General features: G+C 38.3%; 1 protein-coding gene and 1 long non-coding RNA gene across 10 annotated transcripts in view; one reads left to right on the top strand and one right to left on the bottom strand.

The window, feature by feature from the left end:
* Nucleotides 1-17,113, top strand: part of Dcc (DCC netrin 1 receptor) — a 1,103,888-nt gene that overhangs the window by 763,593 nt on the left and 323,182 nt on the right. For 8 of the 9 annotated variants that reach the window (XM_008772087.4, XM_063277120.1, XM_063277119.1 and 5 more), the window contains exon 8: nucleotides 785-941. In XM_008772087.4, coding sequence (XP_008770309.2) covers nucleotides 785-941 — 157 coding nt within the window. Of the gene's footprint in view, nucleotides 1-784; nucleotides 942-13,130; nucleotides 13,588-17,113 lie in introns of those variants that run through there. The other variant, XM_039096590.2, reaches the window with a different exon arrangement.
* On the bottom strand, nucleotides 185-9,234 carry LOC108348868 (uncharacterized). Its single transcript, XR_001842190.3, has 3 exons — nucleotides 8,872-9,234; nucleotides 1,258-1,298; nucleotides 185-877 (listed from the first exon to the last, which is right to left on the bottom strand). It is a non-coding gene; the product is annotated as an uncharacterized LOC108348868 (long non-coding RNA).

Raw genomic sequence — 17,113 nt, 5'->3', positions numbered from 1 at the left:
CTTCCTGTGGCATTTGTGCTCACCCATAAGTCCTTGCGTATGCTGTGTAATGTTGGAGTCTTATAGGATTAATATTTAAATGAGAATCTTATTGGTGCATGTTGGTTTGTGTACAACTGTTGTTCTGTGTCTTCTCTGTTGTTAATCACCCTTCGATGAAACCCACAATTTAAAGAATTATAACTTTTCTTTGACAGAGAAAATGTTTATTTGCCTGATATCTTTCCTCTGCCTTCATATTGCCTATGTATCTCTTATTCAAAAATTTCATTTGATCTCCTAAGAAATATAATACACTTATATTGTCCATATTTCTAAAGCAAGACCTATCTAGAAATTACATACATATTAAAATTTCATATTACTAGAGCTTTGTAGATATAGATGAAGAAAACAAATCAGTTTTCTTCTGATCTATGTGCATGATATATGCTTGTCCCTATATATACATCATACATACATACAATAACTTTAAAGCATTAAAAATTGCATTATCCAATGTCACTCCTTGCCACTTGCTACCTATCTGTAGTGGCAATGTTTTTCTTTTTCTCATGGATTCCAGGGATAAAATAATCCTAAAATCATATACACTATTGAGAAGTCACTTCTTTAAACTCTAATGTATTCAGATTTATTCCTTATTTCCCTTCAGACATTATTTATTCTTATTAGCCTTCATTAGGACTTGTCTGATACTCTTGACCATGTACATTATGGTTCAGTTCTGAGTTGTGCCTAGTGGTGACAGCAGTTCTGATGTTCTCCTCTTGTTCTTTCGTAGCCATCCCAAGCTCCAGCATCCTCCCTTCTGCTCCCAGAGATGTGGTCCCTGTCTTGGTTTCTAGTCGCTTTGTCCGTTTGAGCTGGCGTCCACCTGCCGAAGCCAAAGGAAACATTCAAACATTCACAGTCTTTTTCTCCAGAGAGGGTGACAACAGGTAGGTACCATCGATGAACTTCAGTTTCTTCCCACAAACACTTTTAATGTCCAAATGAGGAAATGATGGTTAGGACATCTTCAGGAGGGCCAGGAAGAATATATGAAACTTTTGCCCAGCCCTTTTTTCAGACTATATGAATATGTTTGCTTTGTCAAAACTGGGTAAGTTTCAAACTCATATATACAACATCCCTAACAAAAGGTTGGGATGCAAATGACTATATATTTTTTCTTTGATTTTGATACTGTTATAGAAATGGAATTTTCTGGAGAATTGGAAGAATTAAATATTATAAACCACTGTGATTACTCACCATCAATCATAGTATCTGAAGAACTTGATGACTCTTCTGACCTTTAAAAGAAGAAGAAATAATTGCCTTTCAAGGTTTCCATTAGGATTAAATTAAGATCAAGCATGTAGTAGACATAGTAGACAGTGTATATATGATTTAATAAAAGTTGGGGAATATAGTAATTAATCTGGTATGAATGAACTTTGCTTTCCATGTTGCAATTCACAGTTTGGGGGGTGTGTGTTCCCAAAACATTTAGCCTCAGAATATTTCAGCATGTTAGGGTTTTATAACATGCCATTTTGAGAAGATATCAAGTAAGTTCTGGGGAAGAAGCAGAGACTTGCTTACTAGTGTTGTAGCTTCTCATGTGTAGGGCTTCAATCTGATGGGACCTTGAGTAACACCTCAAGACGTTCAAGACACTTGTCAGGTGATCGCTAGGTAAGAGTGCATCCCAGTGATGACTGAGGAATTCTATTCACACCACTTCACAAATGTTTTTATTTCTGTTTGTTAACAGTGATTAAACTGTATCCTTTAAAGTTTCTGTTTTGGTTTAAAGTTTGACAAGACTGTAAAATAAAAGGGGAAATACATAGAACACAGCACGTGATTGTTAAGATCGTTCACTGAATGAAGATGCAGACATTTCTGTTAGCCTTACCAATGTGAGTATTTTCTCCTTAACTTTATCATGTGTTAGGAGGATTTGGGACTCATTTTGTGTATTTATGCAAACTGGAGGGAATAATCTTTTTATTTATTTATTTATTTGTTTGTTTATTTATTTACTTACTTATTTTACACCTGTATTGCACCTCCCTTATCTCCTCTATGTTTCACATCCCACTCCCTCCTCCATTCCCTCCTTTCCTTCCCAGACAGGAGGGACACACACCCCAGAGATACCAATCTGCCCTGGCATGTCAAGTTGCATTAAGATTAAGTGAACCCTCTCCCACTGAGGTCAGGCAGGACAACCTAGCTAAGGGAAGGAAATCCGAAGAGAGGCAACAGAGCCCAAGTCAGAGACTGCCCCTGCGCCACATGAAGACCAAGCCTCATAGCTGCTCCATATGTACAGAGGTCCTAGGTCCAGACCTTGAATGCTCTTTGGCTGGTCATTCAGTTGGAGGCAGTAACTTTGCCCAATTTTTTCATCACTATATATGGCATTTCCAGAGACACTTTAATATCATTGTTCCAAAACCATGCTGACTGTCTACTTTAAATACACCTTTTTCCTCTGTTTTCTTTATTTATTCTAATAATCTATTCAATAATCCCAAGTTTCACTTCTCCCCCTCCTGCTTCTCAGCACAGTCATTATCAGGTCTTTTGAACAGGCTACCTCAGTTCAATTAACCCATGCCTCCTTTATTCTGTCAGTCACTTCCATCGTCCTCCCCTCAGTCTCTGGGAACAGTCCGGCAGTTTCTAATGTCCCCTCACTGTATGCATTATCTTTAATAGAAGTGAGTTGTATCACTCAATCGCCTATTGAAAATGTTAACAGACTTACATTTTAAATACATCTAAATTCAGTGTGTACGGATAAAGACAGTAAAAGTTTCGAAAGCCTTTTGACTAGTGAACTCCAACTCTAATCTTTATGTTAGCCTTATATATTATATTATATATTATACAACAGTTATTATTTTATATATTCATAGATATTATACAACAGATATATATCATATATATTTATTACATATTTATAATATATGTAATAGAAGTATACTATATATGCTATATATTCTTTACAGAGATATACTATATTATATGTATATATTATAAGTATATATATTTATAATCTGTAATATATTATATATTAGATATTATCAAATAGATAAAATACATAATCAAAATTAGATGCTTAGATTTGTAAATGGTGCTACCAGTTTTCAGTTGTGTGATTTCTGTGTATTTAATGTCTATAAATGATAGACAAATAACATACACCTTTAGAAGATTAAAATTTTGCTTTTCAGGATTGCTAGTAGAAATAAATAAGGGAATTCTTATATGCCAGTTATTGCCCAAATGTAGTATGAAGGTCTGAGAAGAGCAAACTCAGAGATAATGTGGAATAGAGAATGAAGTAATTCTCAGTAGGTGAGCAAGGAAGACAAATGGGAAGAGAAGAAATGAAAGAGGGAAGTCAGGAAGTAAGAAATGAAGGGATTGAGGAGAAAGGAAGCCAATTTTGCTGCCATTACAATTTGAATGTACCATTTATCTTCATAACTGTTCACAAGCTTCTGCTTTTAACACCATTCTACCATACCCTTTCCTGTCAAAATATTTCCTATCTTGCCAGCTGAACCCTGTTCTCAGAATGCTCTTTCTCCTTACCCCTATAATGACACCTAAACCTTGTCATATAGTAACTCTATTATACCCATCGCAAATGTCCCCCTCTCAACTCCTTCTCCATGTCTCCCCACCTTTCTTGCATCACATATTTGATTTCGTGGGAAAATACAAATCATTGGATCTCGTGTGTCTTCTCTGCCCTTGAATGTTCTTTTCCTTCATTTATTCGTCAATTGAAATTTCACAGGCAACTATGTGAACAACCCCCCCTCCAAAACAAAACAAACAAACAAACAAAAAACCCCACAAATACTAACGTTTGTTTTGCTGGCAATCTACTGTTTGGCCCTGAGCTGTCCTTGAATGTTATTTGTATACCCAGTAACACTCTTTTGAACACAATCAACCTTCCATTTCAGGAAGTTGTCATGTGGAGATAGCTTCTTGGCTAGATAGGTGAGCTCCTGTCTACTTTCCCTATTAGCATTGGATCTCATCTGGATCAGATCTGTAAAGTCCCTGTGTATGCTACCACAGTACAGACTTGATATGTACAGCATCCCTGTTGTGATTGGGAGAACCTGTTTTCTTAGAGTCGTCTATCCACACTGTTATTTTTCAAATCCTGCTTCTCCCTCTTGCACATAGCTCCCTAAGCTATGAATAAAGGGGTTTGAGGAAGACATGCCATGTAGGACTGAGAGTCCCAAGTCACTCTCAGCACATTGTGTAGTTTTGGGTTTCTGTATTAGTTCGCACCTCTTCCAGAAAGAACTTTGTCTGATGATGACTGACTTAAGCTCTATTCTTCGTGTGTAGCAGAATGTCATTTTTCCTTAAGCAGAGTAATATTATTTGATGCTCTTCTTGGTGCCTGGTCTATCTAGTCTTTTGAGACACAGAAGCATTTTATGGATGGGTTTATCACACAGAGTGGTTCTTAAATCCAATCAAATACTTGATTGGATAATTCCATGATACTTATGCCATTATTACATAGAGACAGATCATCCCTGTAGATTGAAGTGACTGATATATGGTTAGTATTTAATTTTTCACTCTGGTAGCATACAGTGTACCTTACTGTACAATGAACACTAGTTGGGAGGAGTGAAGTCTCTCCTTAGGTCCCAGCTTAAATTCTCAGTGTTCAATGAAATATATATGTGTTCTCCTCAGCAATAGTGTCTTACCATCTGTTTCTGAAGAGCAAACGATAGCCTTAACAATTTATCTGAGTTGTTTGGGGGTGTTCATGAGCCCCTTTTGCTAATGACATGATTAGATGGAAACTGTTCGTGACACTGGGGGTTCACTTGGTAGCAAGACATGTTTTGTTGGGGTCTTGCCTCCCTCATTATTTGGCGATCCCGTTTACATCTCTCTCCTCTGTGTATAAATTTTTGGAAGCGTCTATAATGTAGTAGATTTCCATGTGACCCCTCAAATGGCCCTTAGTTTTAACTGTTACTTTTTGTATTCCTTCCTTCACTTTTCTGTTCCCTCCCCTTGTATGTTTAATCACCCCATTCTAGTTTCCTTCCATTTTCTCCATGTACATATTCTAATTCCACTTCCTTGCTAGATCCTTTCCTAATACCTAGATCTTTATACTGTGGTTATATGGAGTATAATATGCCTATCAAATGCTTAAAGGTTAATATCCTTTTATGTCTTAGTCACTCTTTTATTACTATGAAGAGAAACCTACATGGGACAAACTACTATAAGAAAAAAACATTTAATTGGGGGGTTACTTAGAGTCTTAGAGGTTTAGTCTATTATCATCATGGCAAGAAGCATGGGACCATGGAGGCAGACCCTAGAGTGGCAGCTGATACCTATATCCTGTTACATAGAGAATTTGGGCTTGGCATAGGCTTTTAAAATCTCAATGCCAGCCCCAGGGACTTACTCCCTCCAAAAAGGCCATAACTTTTGATTCTTCAATTCTTTTTAAATATTGTCACTCTCAGTTAAATAAGTGTCCAAATATGAAAGCTTAAGAGGACCATTCTTATCCAAACCACCATAACATATAAGAGAATACGCATCATATTTTTCACTGGGTATAAGTTAACTTGCTCATTTTTTTTATTCCAGTCCACAAAGACATGAATTTCATTTTTTAACATAGCCAAGTATTATTTTCTTGTCCTCATGTACCACATTTTCATATCTGTTAAGCTCACAATGAACATCTAATAGTTTCTAATTCTGGTTATGATGAGTAGAGAAAGAGTAACATGGATCATGTCTTGGCTGATATTGTTTTTGCATTTTCTAGTCATCTGGACTGGAATGATTGTGATTCTAGGTATTGATATCTTGTCTTGTCTTTGTGAATGTTCTATTCCTTTGTTCTTGTGGCCTTTGGGTCTTAGCAAAAAGTGGCTACTGCGGGTTGCCTAGTAGGGAGAGGTCCAGAAGTTCAGGTGGCTGGCAGAAACAAATAGAGATGGCCTAGGAGGAAAAAACTGAGAGGTATTCAGGAAAGAGCAGAGGCATCTTTGTTCATACATGGTTGGAGTCCACTTGGACTTCCAGGAGTGGTAGAATAGGATATCCTGCCAGTATATTGTAGTAATCAAAGAATTACCTGGAATGACCTGTACTTTTAACTTAGATGAAACCTAAGCTTATTTGTTATGCCTTATCCATTCTTATATTATAGGTGTGAGATGTTCTGTCATATCAGTTTTCCTACTCAGGGCGACCATATCTTTCTATATATAAACATGGAGTTGTACTTTCCATTCTGCTGAATTGTGCTTTCATTCTCGTCTCCATTTTTTTACACACTGCTCCTGCTTTATTTCATAACAGTTTACTCAATTGCTTAACTTCACTCATCTCATGCTATCTTCTAATCATGATCTTGAGCCTTATATTTTATGCACCTGGTCTTCTTATTAGTGTGCATCATTGACCTGTATGTTGCTAAACTGAATAGTAATTATGCTCCTTCCCATGCTATCCCGATCAGCCAGTGTTACCCCATTTGATTACCTCCTCTGTCTTGTCACTCATCACTTGACTTCATTTTTCCTTGTGTCAGCTCCTGTCCATGGCTATGTTGCTGTGGTCAGCATTGCATGGTTGGTCTCTTTTACTTCCCACTCCTGAGCTCCCTGGGATTTAAATATTGAATTGCCTCAGGAATCATTTATGGAAATCTCTTCACTCTTGATTATAATCTATGAGTCTGTTACTGTCTTTAAATTACCCCCCCCCCTTTCTCTCTCCTACTCTCTGGCTTTAACTTTTACTTGTGATCTGGAATCATTGATCATTTTGTTCACATGAAGTCAATCATCATGATTGAATAAAATCTCATAAATGTTTTCTTTCAACTTTTAAATTCTCACCTAAATCCTTTTAATTCTATAGTTTCTGTCCAACTCATTGAAACTATCTTTCTCTCCAATCAGGTCAAAGTCTTTGGAGTAAATCTCAAATTCTCTTTTGTTATTCATACTCTCTCTCTAATTAAATTTTAGTCAATACTTTGTATTAAAATCTATATAGGTCTGTATTCATGAAAGAAATACATCTGTCTTGTTATGAAATCAAGAATAAGTCTGATTTTGCTTCTAGCTTAGTACTAGAACTCAAGAAGTCTATAATGCTACTCTTTAGATTTGGTATTTATAATGAGTTCAAAAGTCAATTAACAATCACATATTGAATCCCATCATTTATTATACAATCCTCATTTATGTAAACTTCTTTCCAGGATACCCTTGCTAAAATCTGGCAAGTCAGGTCATATAACAACTGACTTAACATTTTAAACCATACGTTGGATTGTGCTGCTTTTCTGCTTTAAAAAACCTTTCATTCACTACTCTTCATTCATATTTGCTAAATCTTCCTCTTCTGGGTCCTTGTTCCTTCTTTAATCCCAACGTTTATATTCTTTTTTGTTTCACTTTTTATTCTTCCCGAAAACCTTAAAAATAAGTTCTAAATCTATTTATAACATCTTTTCTGTGTTGCTGTCATGTACACAGAATCCTCTACTTGAGTCCATTCCCACAGCTATGTAAGTCTTTATGTAACTTCTACTGTATTTGTGCTGAATCTCACTTCTTCTTGAACATTTTTCCAGATCATTTGCACTCATTCTCACCTTTTCTTATTCATACAGTTTTTCCATCTGTCTGTCTGCTTCTTTGTTTATATTTTCTTTGGTTTCTGAGGCAATGGGGGATACAGGAAAACATAACATTATGTTAACAAAACTAGTCAAAAACTTCTAGGCTCAAATAGTTTCCTTAACTCATTCTTTCATATAGCTGGGACTGTCACTGTGCCTGAATGCTTTCACTAGTCTTTTTTGTACTTGTTAATATATTTTCTTAAATTTCCTTCTAACATTGGAACAGATAAATCTTGTGAGATTGAGATTTCTGTTTGTTATATCTCTTTTGATTGATGGGTGTTATTTGCCCCTATAACAATAACTAAGGCATATCAACACTAGCTATGCTTCAGATTTAAGCCCTAACTGAAATGTCAACTAGTATATGGTCTACACAGGATTCCACGTCATCATTCATCAATTCATCAATTCATCAATTTCTCTTTCACATCTTCCTTCTCTCTCTCTCTCTCTCTCTCTCTCTCTCTCTCTCTCTCTCTCTGTGTGTGTGTGTGTGTGTGTGTGTGTGTGTGTGTGTGTGTGAATTAGTATTAGAACATTTGCTCCTTTTTGTCCCACTATATTTTTGGCACCTTCATGTAGATTCCTCTATTTTAGATGAAAAATAAACTCTATCCTAAGCAAATAATTATGAATCGGATAAATTTGCAGAATGATATGTGTCATATTCCTCAGATTTTTTTCCTAAAATTAATGGTGGAGGATGAAAACACTGATAGCTATTCAATGAAACCTTTCATAATTGAGAAAAAGAAACCGATCTTGAAATTTGATTTCACCATTCTCATTCATTTCGGATGTCCTAGCTTCTCACTAGAGCAAATGCCCACCATATGTCTCTGACGGATTAGCTGTGCTCGATGTTTGCCTATGCAGGTTTGTTTGGCTCCTCGAAACAATCGCGTTTTAAAAGGTAGAGGATTTAGCATCTGTGGCTGAAGAACAACATCTCTGGCAGACGAATTACACTCGCCAGCATTGTCATTAGTCTGTCTGACTGGCTAATAGTGTCAATATTGTAAGTGCCATGTTTATCACCCGCTCCTCTGGGTGCTTTCATCAATGTACCATTCAGAAAACATCATGCATTGAAAAGTCTAAAAGCCAGGATTCAGATGGAAGGAATTACATCGCAGATATCCACTTACCCTGAAAAAAATCACCAAAACTAGAAGTGATCACTGACATCGTGATCTATCTCTCTTCCATGTAAACCTTCGTAGGCAGATGCTCATGGAAGCCAGTAGCTTGTTCCTATGTCCAAAGCTGTAAAGCTGGCACTGACATCACCAATAAACATTTACTGGGCACTTAATATCCTAGATTGTACGTGAAGCTTCTAGTGTATATGTGATCATTCATAGTGTCCATGAACAAGTGCTACACAGATAAGTCTAGAAGCTCAGACTTCTGTTATGTAGCTTGAGGGACCAGATTTTAATGTAAGAGTGAGTCCAAATCAGGTATCCTCTCCTACTTTCTTCTGTAGTAAATTAAAGAGATAGAAGAGAAGTTAGTTTTTTATATTTATAGAATTATGACATAGAATAGAATATAGAATATAGAATTTTTTCTCTATGTTTCTCTCTAATACCTTTTCAAACTCAATAGATAATTTGATCTGTTTATTCATTTGTCATGACTTAAAAACATTATCGTATTTTCTATATGTATAAAGAGCACAGTAGCTTTCTTTTTTTTTATTATCTTGAGTATTTCTTATATACATTTCGAGTGTTATTCCCTTTCCCGGTTTCCAGGCAAACATCCCCCTCCCCCCTCCCCTTCTTTATGGGTGTTCCCCTACCTATCCTCCCTCCCTTGTCGCCCTCCCCCCAACAATCTAGTTCACTGGGGGTTCAGTCTGAGCAGGACCCAGGGCTTCCCCTTCCACTGGTGCTCTTACTAGGATATTCATTGCTACCTATGAGGTCAGAGTCCAGGGTCAGTCCATGTATAGTCTTTAGGTAGTGGCTTAGTTCCTGGAAGCTCTGGTTGCTTGGCATTGTTGTACATATGGGGTCTCGAGCCCCTTCAAGCTCTTCCAGTTCTTTCTCTGATTCCTTCAACGGGGGTCCTATTCTCAATTCAGTGGTTTGCTGCTGGCATTCGCCTCTGTATTTGCTATATTATGACTGTGTCTCTCAGGAGAGATCTACATCCGGTTCCTGTCAGCCTGCCCTTCTTTGCTTCATCCATCTTGTCTAATTGGATGGCTGTATATGTATGGGCCACATGTGGGGCAGGCTCTGAATGGGTGTTCCTTCTGTGTCTGTTTTAATCTTTGCCTCTCTATTCCCTGCCAAGGGTATTCTTGTTCCCCTTTTAAAGAAGGAGTGAAGCATTCACATTCTGATCATCCGTCTTGAGTTTCATTTGTTCTAGGCATCTAGGGTAATTCAAGCATTTGGGCTAATAGCCACTTATCAGTGAGTGCATACCATGTGTGTTTTTCTGTGATTGGGTTACCTCACTCAGGATGATATTTTCCAGTTCCGACCATTTGCCTAAGAATTTCATAAAGTCATTGTTTTTGATAGCTGAGTAATATTCCATTGTGTAGATGTACCACATTTTCTGTATCCATTCCTCTGTTGAAGGGCATCTGGGTTCTTTCCAGCTTCTGGCTATTATAAATAAGGCTGCGATGAACATAGTGGAGCACGTGACTTTTTTATATGTTGGGGCATCTTTTGGGTATATACCCAAGAGAGGTATAGCTGGATCCTCAGGCAGTTCAATGTCCAATTTTCTGAGGAACCTCCAGACTGATTTCCAGAATGGTTGTACCAGTCTGCAATCCCACCAACAATGGAGGAGTGTTCCTCTTCCTCCGCATCCTCGCCAGCATCTGCTGTCACCTGAGTTTTTGATCTTAGCCATTCTCACTGGTGTGAGGTGAAATCTCAGGGTTGTTTTGATTTGCATTTCCCTTATGACTAAAGATGTTGAACATTTCTTTAGGTGTTTCTCAGCCATTCGCCATTTCTCAGCTGTGAATTTTTTGTTTAGCTCTGAACCCCATTTTTTAATGGGGTTATTTGTCTTCCTGCGGTCTAACTTCTTGAGTTCTTTGTATATTTTGGATATAAGGCCTCTATCTGTTGTAGGATTGGTAAAGATCTTTTCCCAATCTGTTGGTTGCCGTTTTGTCCTAACCACAGTGTCCTTTGCCTTACAGAAGCTTTGCAGTTTTATGAGATCCCATTTGTCGATTCTTGATCTTAGAGCATAAGCCATTGGTGTTTTGTTCAGGAAATTTTTTCCAGTGCCCATGTGTTCCAGATGCTGCCCTAGTTTTTCTTCTATTAGTTTGAGTGTATCTGGTTTGATGTGGAGGTCCTTGATCCACTTGGACTTAAGCTTTGTACAGGGTGATAAGCATGGATCGATCTGCATTCTTCTACATGTTGACCTCCAGTTGAACCAGCACCATTTGCTGAAAATGCTATCTTTTTTCCATTGGATGGTTTTGGCTCCTTTGTCAAAAATCAAGTGCGCATAGGTGTGTGGGTTCATTTCTGGGTCTTCAATTCTGTTCCATTGGTCTATCTGTCTGTCTCTGTACCAATACCAGGCAGTTTTTATCACAATTGCTCTGTAATACTGCTTGAGTTCAGGGATAGTGATTCCCCCTGAAGTCCTTTTATTGTTGAGGATAGTTTTAGCTATCCTGGGTTTTTTGTTATTCCAGATGAATTTACAAATTGTTCTGTCTAACCATTTGAAGAATTGGATTGGTATTTTGATGGGGATTGCATTGAATCTGTAGATTGCTTTTGGTAAAATGGCCATTTTTACTATATTAATCCTGCCCATCCATGAGCATGGGAGATCTTTCCATCTTCTGAGGTCTTCTTCAATTTCTTTCCTCAGTGTCTTGAAGTTCTTATTGTACAGATCTTTTACTTGCTTGGTTAAAGTCACACCGAGGTACTTTATATTATTTGGGTCTATTATGAAGGGTGTCATTTCCCTAATTTCTTTCTCGGCTTGTTTCTCTTTTGTATAGAGGAAGGCAACTGATTTATTTGAGTTAATTTTATACCCAGCCACTTTGCTGAAGTTGTTTATCAGCTTTAGTAGTTCTCTGGTGGGACTTTTGGGATCACTTAAATATACTATCATATCATCTGCAAATAGTGATAATTTGACCTCTTCTTTTCCGATCTGTATCCCCTTGATCTCCTTTTGTTGTCTGATTGCTCTGGCTAGAACTTCAAGAAATATATTGAATAAGTAGGGAGAGAGTGGGCAGCCTTGTCTAGTCCCTGATTTTAGTGGGATTGCTTCAAGTTTCTCTCCATTTAGTTTAATGTTAGCAACTGGTTTGCTGTATATGGCTTTTACTATGTTCAGGTATGGGCCTTGAATTCCTATTCTTTCCAGGACTTTTATCATGAAGGGGTGTTGAATTTTGTCAAATGCTTTCTCAGCATCTAATGAAATGATCATGTGGTTTTGTTCTTTCAGTTTGTTTATAGAATGGACCACGTTGATGGTTTTCCATATATTAAACCATCCCTGCATGCCTGGGATGAAGCCTACTTGATCATGGTGGATGATTGTTTTGATGTGCTCTTGGATTCGGTTTGCCAGAATTTTATTGAGTATTTTTGTGTCGATATTCATAAGGGAAATTGGTCTGAAGTTCTCTTTCTTTGTTGGGTCTTTGTGTGGTTTAGGTATAAGAGTAATTGCGGCTTCGTAGAAGGTATTCGGTAGTGATCCATCTGTTTCAATTTTGTGGAATAGTTTGGATAATATTGGTATGAAGTCTTCTATGAAGGTCTGATAGAATTCTGCACTAAACCCGTCTCGACCTGGGCTCTTTTTGGTTGGGAGACCTTTAATGACTGTTTCTATTTCCTTAGGAGTTATGGAGTTGTTTAACTGGTTTATCTGTTCCTGATTTAACTTCGGTACCTGGTATCTGTCTAGGAAATTGTCCATTTCCTGCAGATTTTCAAGTTTTGTTGAATATATGCTTTTATAGTAAGATCTGATGATTTTTTGAATTTCCTCTGAATCTGTAATTATGTCTCCCTTTTCATTTCTGATTTTGTTAATTTGGATACACTCTCTGTGTCCTTTGTTAGTCTGGCTAAGGGTTTATCTATCTTGTTGATTTTCTCAAAGAACCAACTTTTGGTTCTGTTGATTCTTTCTATGGTCCTTTTTGTTTCTACTTGGTTGATTTCAGCTCTGAGTTTGATTATTTCCTGCCTTCTATTCCTCCGGGGTGTATTTGCTTCTTTTTGTTCTAGAGCTTTTAGGTGTGCTGTCAAGCTGCTGACATATGCTCTTTCCTGTTTCTTTCTGCAGGCACTCAGCGCTATGAGTTTTCCTCTTAGCACAGCTTTCATTGTGTCCCATAAGTTTGGGTATGTTGTACCTTCATTTTCATTAAATTCTAAAAAGTCTTTAATTTCTTTCTTTATTTCTTCCTTGACTAGGTTATCATCGAGTAGAGCATTGTTCAATTTCCACGTATATGTGGGCATTCTTCCCTTATTGTTATTGAAGACCACTTTTAGGCCGTGGTGGTCCGATAGCACGCATGGCATTATTTCTATCTTTCTGTACCTGTTGAGGCCCGTTTTTTTTACCCTTCAGGTTCTGGCGGTGTCTCAGGCACAGTGGTCCTGCCGCTCCTGGGCCCTCCTCTACGGGGACCCAGAGGCCGTATACAGTTTCCTCTTGGGCCAGGGATGTGGGCAGGGGTGGCAGTGTTGGTGGTCTCTTCTGCTCTGCAGCCTCCGGAGTGCCTACCTGACCAGGCGAGCACCGTAGCTTTCATTCCACTGCCAGGAGATTAGTTGTGGAGCTTGTCACAGTGCAGTCAAAGTGTAAAGGTTATGGAGGTAAGGAATTGAACCTCAACGTTTTGAATCCTCTCTCAAAACTCTGCTAGCTGTGCGGCCTTGGGTAAATGAGTAGTTATTAGTCTGTATACCTAGAGATATTAAATTAATGGTGGTATGTGTGTGTTTGTTTGTGCGTGTGTAACATTGACTTATTAAAGACTTAGCAGTCTCATAATCGTTGCTTGCACATTGAAGAGCACATGAAGTAGTAACTGCGTAATCCCAGCCTGATGACAAAGCTCCGAGAGGATTCTAGTAGGAGCCCACTTTGAAAGGCTGAAGAAACTGGAGTCACATGTCTCCATGTGGTGGCAGCACCTGTAGACACATTCGTGGTAAAGACTTCAGCTTGCAACACATTCTGAGTTTATTCCACCCTGGACTTTTTCTGTTGACGATCCTACCATAGTTCTTCAGTTTCTTGTCTTGCACACGCTGTTTCTGGAAACATCGGCAGACACACCCAGAATATTGTCTTATTGATTTTCTACTAGTCTTCTAATCCAATGAAGTTGACAATCAAGAGAAAGCACATAAAATTTGTGATTCTCTTTCCTTGTGTGGGGTGACAATAATATTTGGTATGTAGGATTGTGATGGATATTATGTGAAACCTATAAATATGCCCAAAACATTAGTTCTTTGCCCATGAGGAAAAAAACAGTTTTTGTTAACTACTGTCACATATAAATAATTGTGGAGGTTCAAAAATTAAAATATATGAAATACAGGGACATTTCCTGACACTTACTTAGAGGGGAAATTTATTACTTTCATAAACATTATTCCACTTGATCCCCAGATAATGTAGTTATGATAATTTCCATTTATAGAACAGCATATTCAGAAAGACTGATAAATAGTGCCTAAGAAGCTTTGTCAGTAGTAAACAGTAGAACCAGGATTTAAGTGCAAGGTGATCCTTTCACTATAGGCACAAAATAGATATTTTCCTTTAAGAGGTACATGTAAAGCACTGTAGGAGCACACATGAGAGAATTAAAGCTCTTCTATAAGTATCATCCAATTTAATTCCCACAGGAGCCCTGTGAGGTAGGAAGATAAGGTGGGTAGCTTCATTTTGAAAATGAAGTGTGGGAGGTTCCCAGACACGGCTGACATGTTCAAGGTCACCTGCTTTTTTGCAATAGGAAAAAGTGTGAACCCAGTCTCCTTTGTGCAGCATTGAGTTTTTATATGGCTCTGCACTGCCTCAGAAACCTGTGCTCACTGCCAGGGATTAGAGACAAGGATTTATGATGGACATGGAGGATTCATTTTAGAAAATTACATTTTCCAACAAGGTGTTTACATATTCTTCCCCTGCTCTTCAGAGTTGAGGACTCCGCAGCAGAGGAAGCCTGTTATCCATGAAGGAGTGCATTGTGATGAAAAAAGGACAAGCCTCAGTATCCAAAGTACCATAGTGACCCAGGCATAAAGCTTGGGAAGCCTGCCCTCCTCTCAGAGCCTCTACACCAGTGTAAACTGTAGGCAACTTTTACCAAAATATGTTTCCAGGACAGTGACTGAGAAAATGACTTCCTTCCTCCAATGAATGTAAAGTGTATTAAAAACTGAAATGGGCCATAAAAAGGTGTGGGCTTAGATTTTTCCAAAATCTACTTTTAATAAGGTTCTCAAACACTTCCAGCTGTCTTCTAGCCCACTGTCCAAAGTCAGGGAAGAAGACATGGTAAATAGGATAAGCGGTTGTGGACTTGTTTAGAACTAGTTTCTTGGGTTGATTCCAAGCTCAGTTTTTCAGGATACCAGCTGTTCAGGTTAATCGTGTCAGGATACCAAACAGGAATCAGAAGTACTGACAGGATCTAGCAGAAACCACCAGGTCTCTGATAAATTCGCACAGGTAGAAGACTCAACACCAACAAAGTGATTCGAATCTAGCTGTGCAAACATGTCATCTCTCTCCATTGAGTCCTATTTATACTCTCTCCAAACATCACCTGTCTTCCCTCTGGTCTTGCCTCAGCAAAAGACAATATGAGTTCGTCTTGGCAAAGCACCATGTGAGTCTGTGTTACCTGACGTGTCTGAATACTTCCACCTCACAAGGCTACATGTAAATGAGCCATTCTTCATTTAATCAGCACATGTTGAACATGGCTCAATAATTCTTCCTGCACTGAAGTAGAATTAGTAGAGAAACCACACTTCCTCTGGAAATCTTTAAAGATCTTCCTACAAAAAATGGCACTGATATGGGCTAAAGTTTAGTCTACAAGAATGGCTATGAATAGAAAGCTAGACCTGAGGTCAGCTGCCTGGAACCCAATAGGGATGCAGCAAGCCTCTGAAGAAGTCAAAGAAAAAATGATTCTGGTTGAAAGGAAGGGTGTGTCTGTGGAGACAGAACAGATAGGAAGTAATGCTGTTAGGACCCGGTAATGAACTACGTGTGAATACAGAAGATAGGGAAAGAGGGGGAGAGCCATAGGGAAGCAGGAAGACAGAGTAGAGGTAGGGGCCGCATCACTTTTGTTAGTGTATCATTTTTTAAATTTAGTTAGTTAGAAAGGTCCATGTTGCCCTGATCTAGAACTCACACTGAATACACAGAAGCTCAGGACTTGATATCTTCTGTCTTGAAATTCCTGCTGGCTGGGGATCCCTTAGCCAATTCTCTGTGGTAACTCAAAAAGCTCAAGCTTCGTGCAGTTCTCTGAGACTAGGAAGCTGGAAATGTCCCAATTTGCAAATAATAAAATTAAATTCAGTTCGAAACATGACGTTATTTGGAATGGCCTTACCACATTTCAGTAGGAATGATGGAAAGATTGACTATGAGGAGAGTAATGTGTAGTTCAGCAAAGTTTGGGCCAGATTAATTGGTAATCGATCTGGAGTGTGTGGATGTGTGCTGTGGCCAAGCAGGAAAGCTGGGCTCATTCAGGAGACTAAAGTGACAACCCCCAAACCCAGCTGTTTGATCATAAAGAAGGGTCCTGAGCCTAAGCAAACTAAACAATATGAAGACAAACCTTCCTTCCCACAAATATATGTTCAACTTCTTTTTAGTATTAATATGTCCTTTAATCCATGTCTTAGATATATCCTAAATCTCAAGGCAGAGACTGTCGTTAGCACACAGTTTTAAACAGCCTGGAACCAAGGGTTTTCTTCTCACAATTCAAGAAAAAAAATCATATTCTAACTAATATCTTATGGAAATAGCTCTCACCATACCCCAAAATGTTGATTTTTTTTTCAGCAGAGTAGCTGGTAATGACTTTTCTCAGATGTTTTTTCTCTAAAAAATAGCTTTTATTCCCCCCTAAAAAAATCTTCGATACCTTAACAGTGGGAAGCACAACATTTGTATATAGTTTTGTGGACAATTTATTTTATGAGCATGATGGCTTTTATATGCTTGGCCCAGAGAGTAGCAGTATTAGGAGGTGTGGCCTTGTTGGAGGAATTGTGACATTGTGGGAATGGACTTTAAGATCCTCACCCTAGCTGCCTAGAAACCAGTTTTCTCTTGTTTGACTTTGGAAGGAGA

Source organism: Rattus norvegicus, chromosome 18 (assembly GCF_036323735.1).
Source record: "Rattus norvegicus strain BN/NHsdMcwi chromosome 18, GRCr8, whole genome shotgun sequence".
In the NCBI taxonomy this organism is placed as follows: Eukaryota; Metazoa; Chordata; class Mammalia; order Rodentia; family Muridae; genus Rattus; species Rattus norvegicus.
This window is presented reverse-complemented; position numbering and strand designations above follow the sequence as displayed.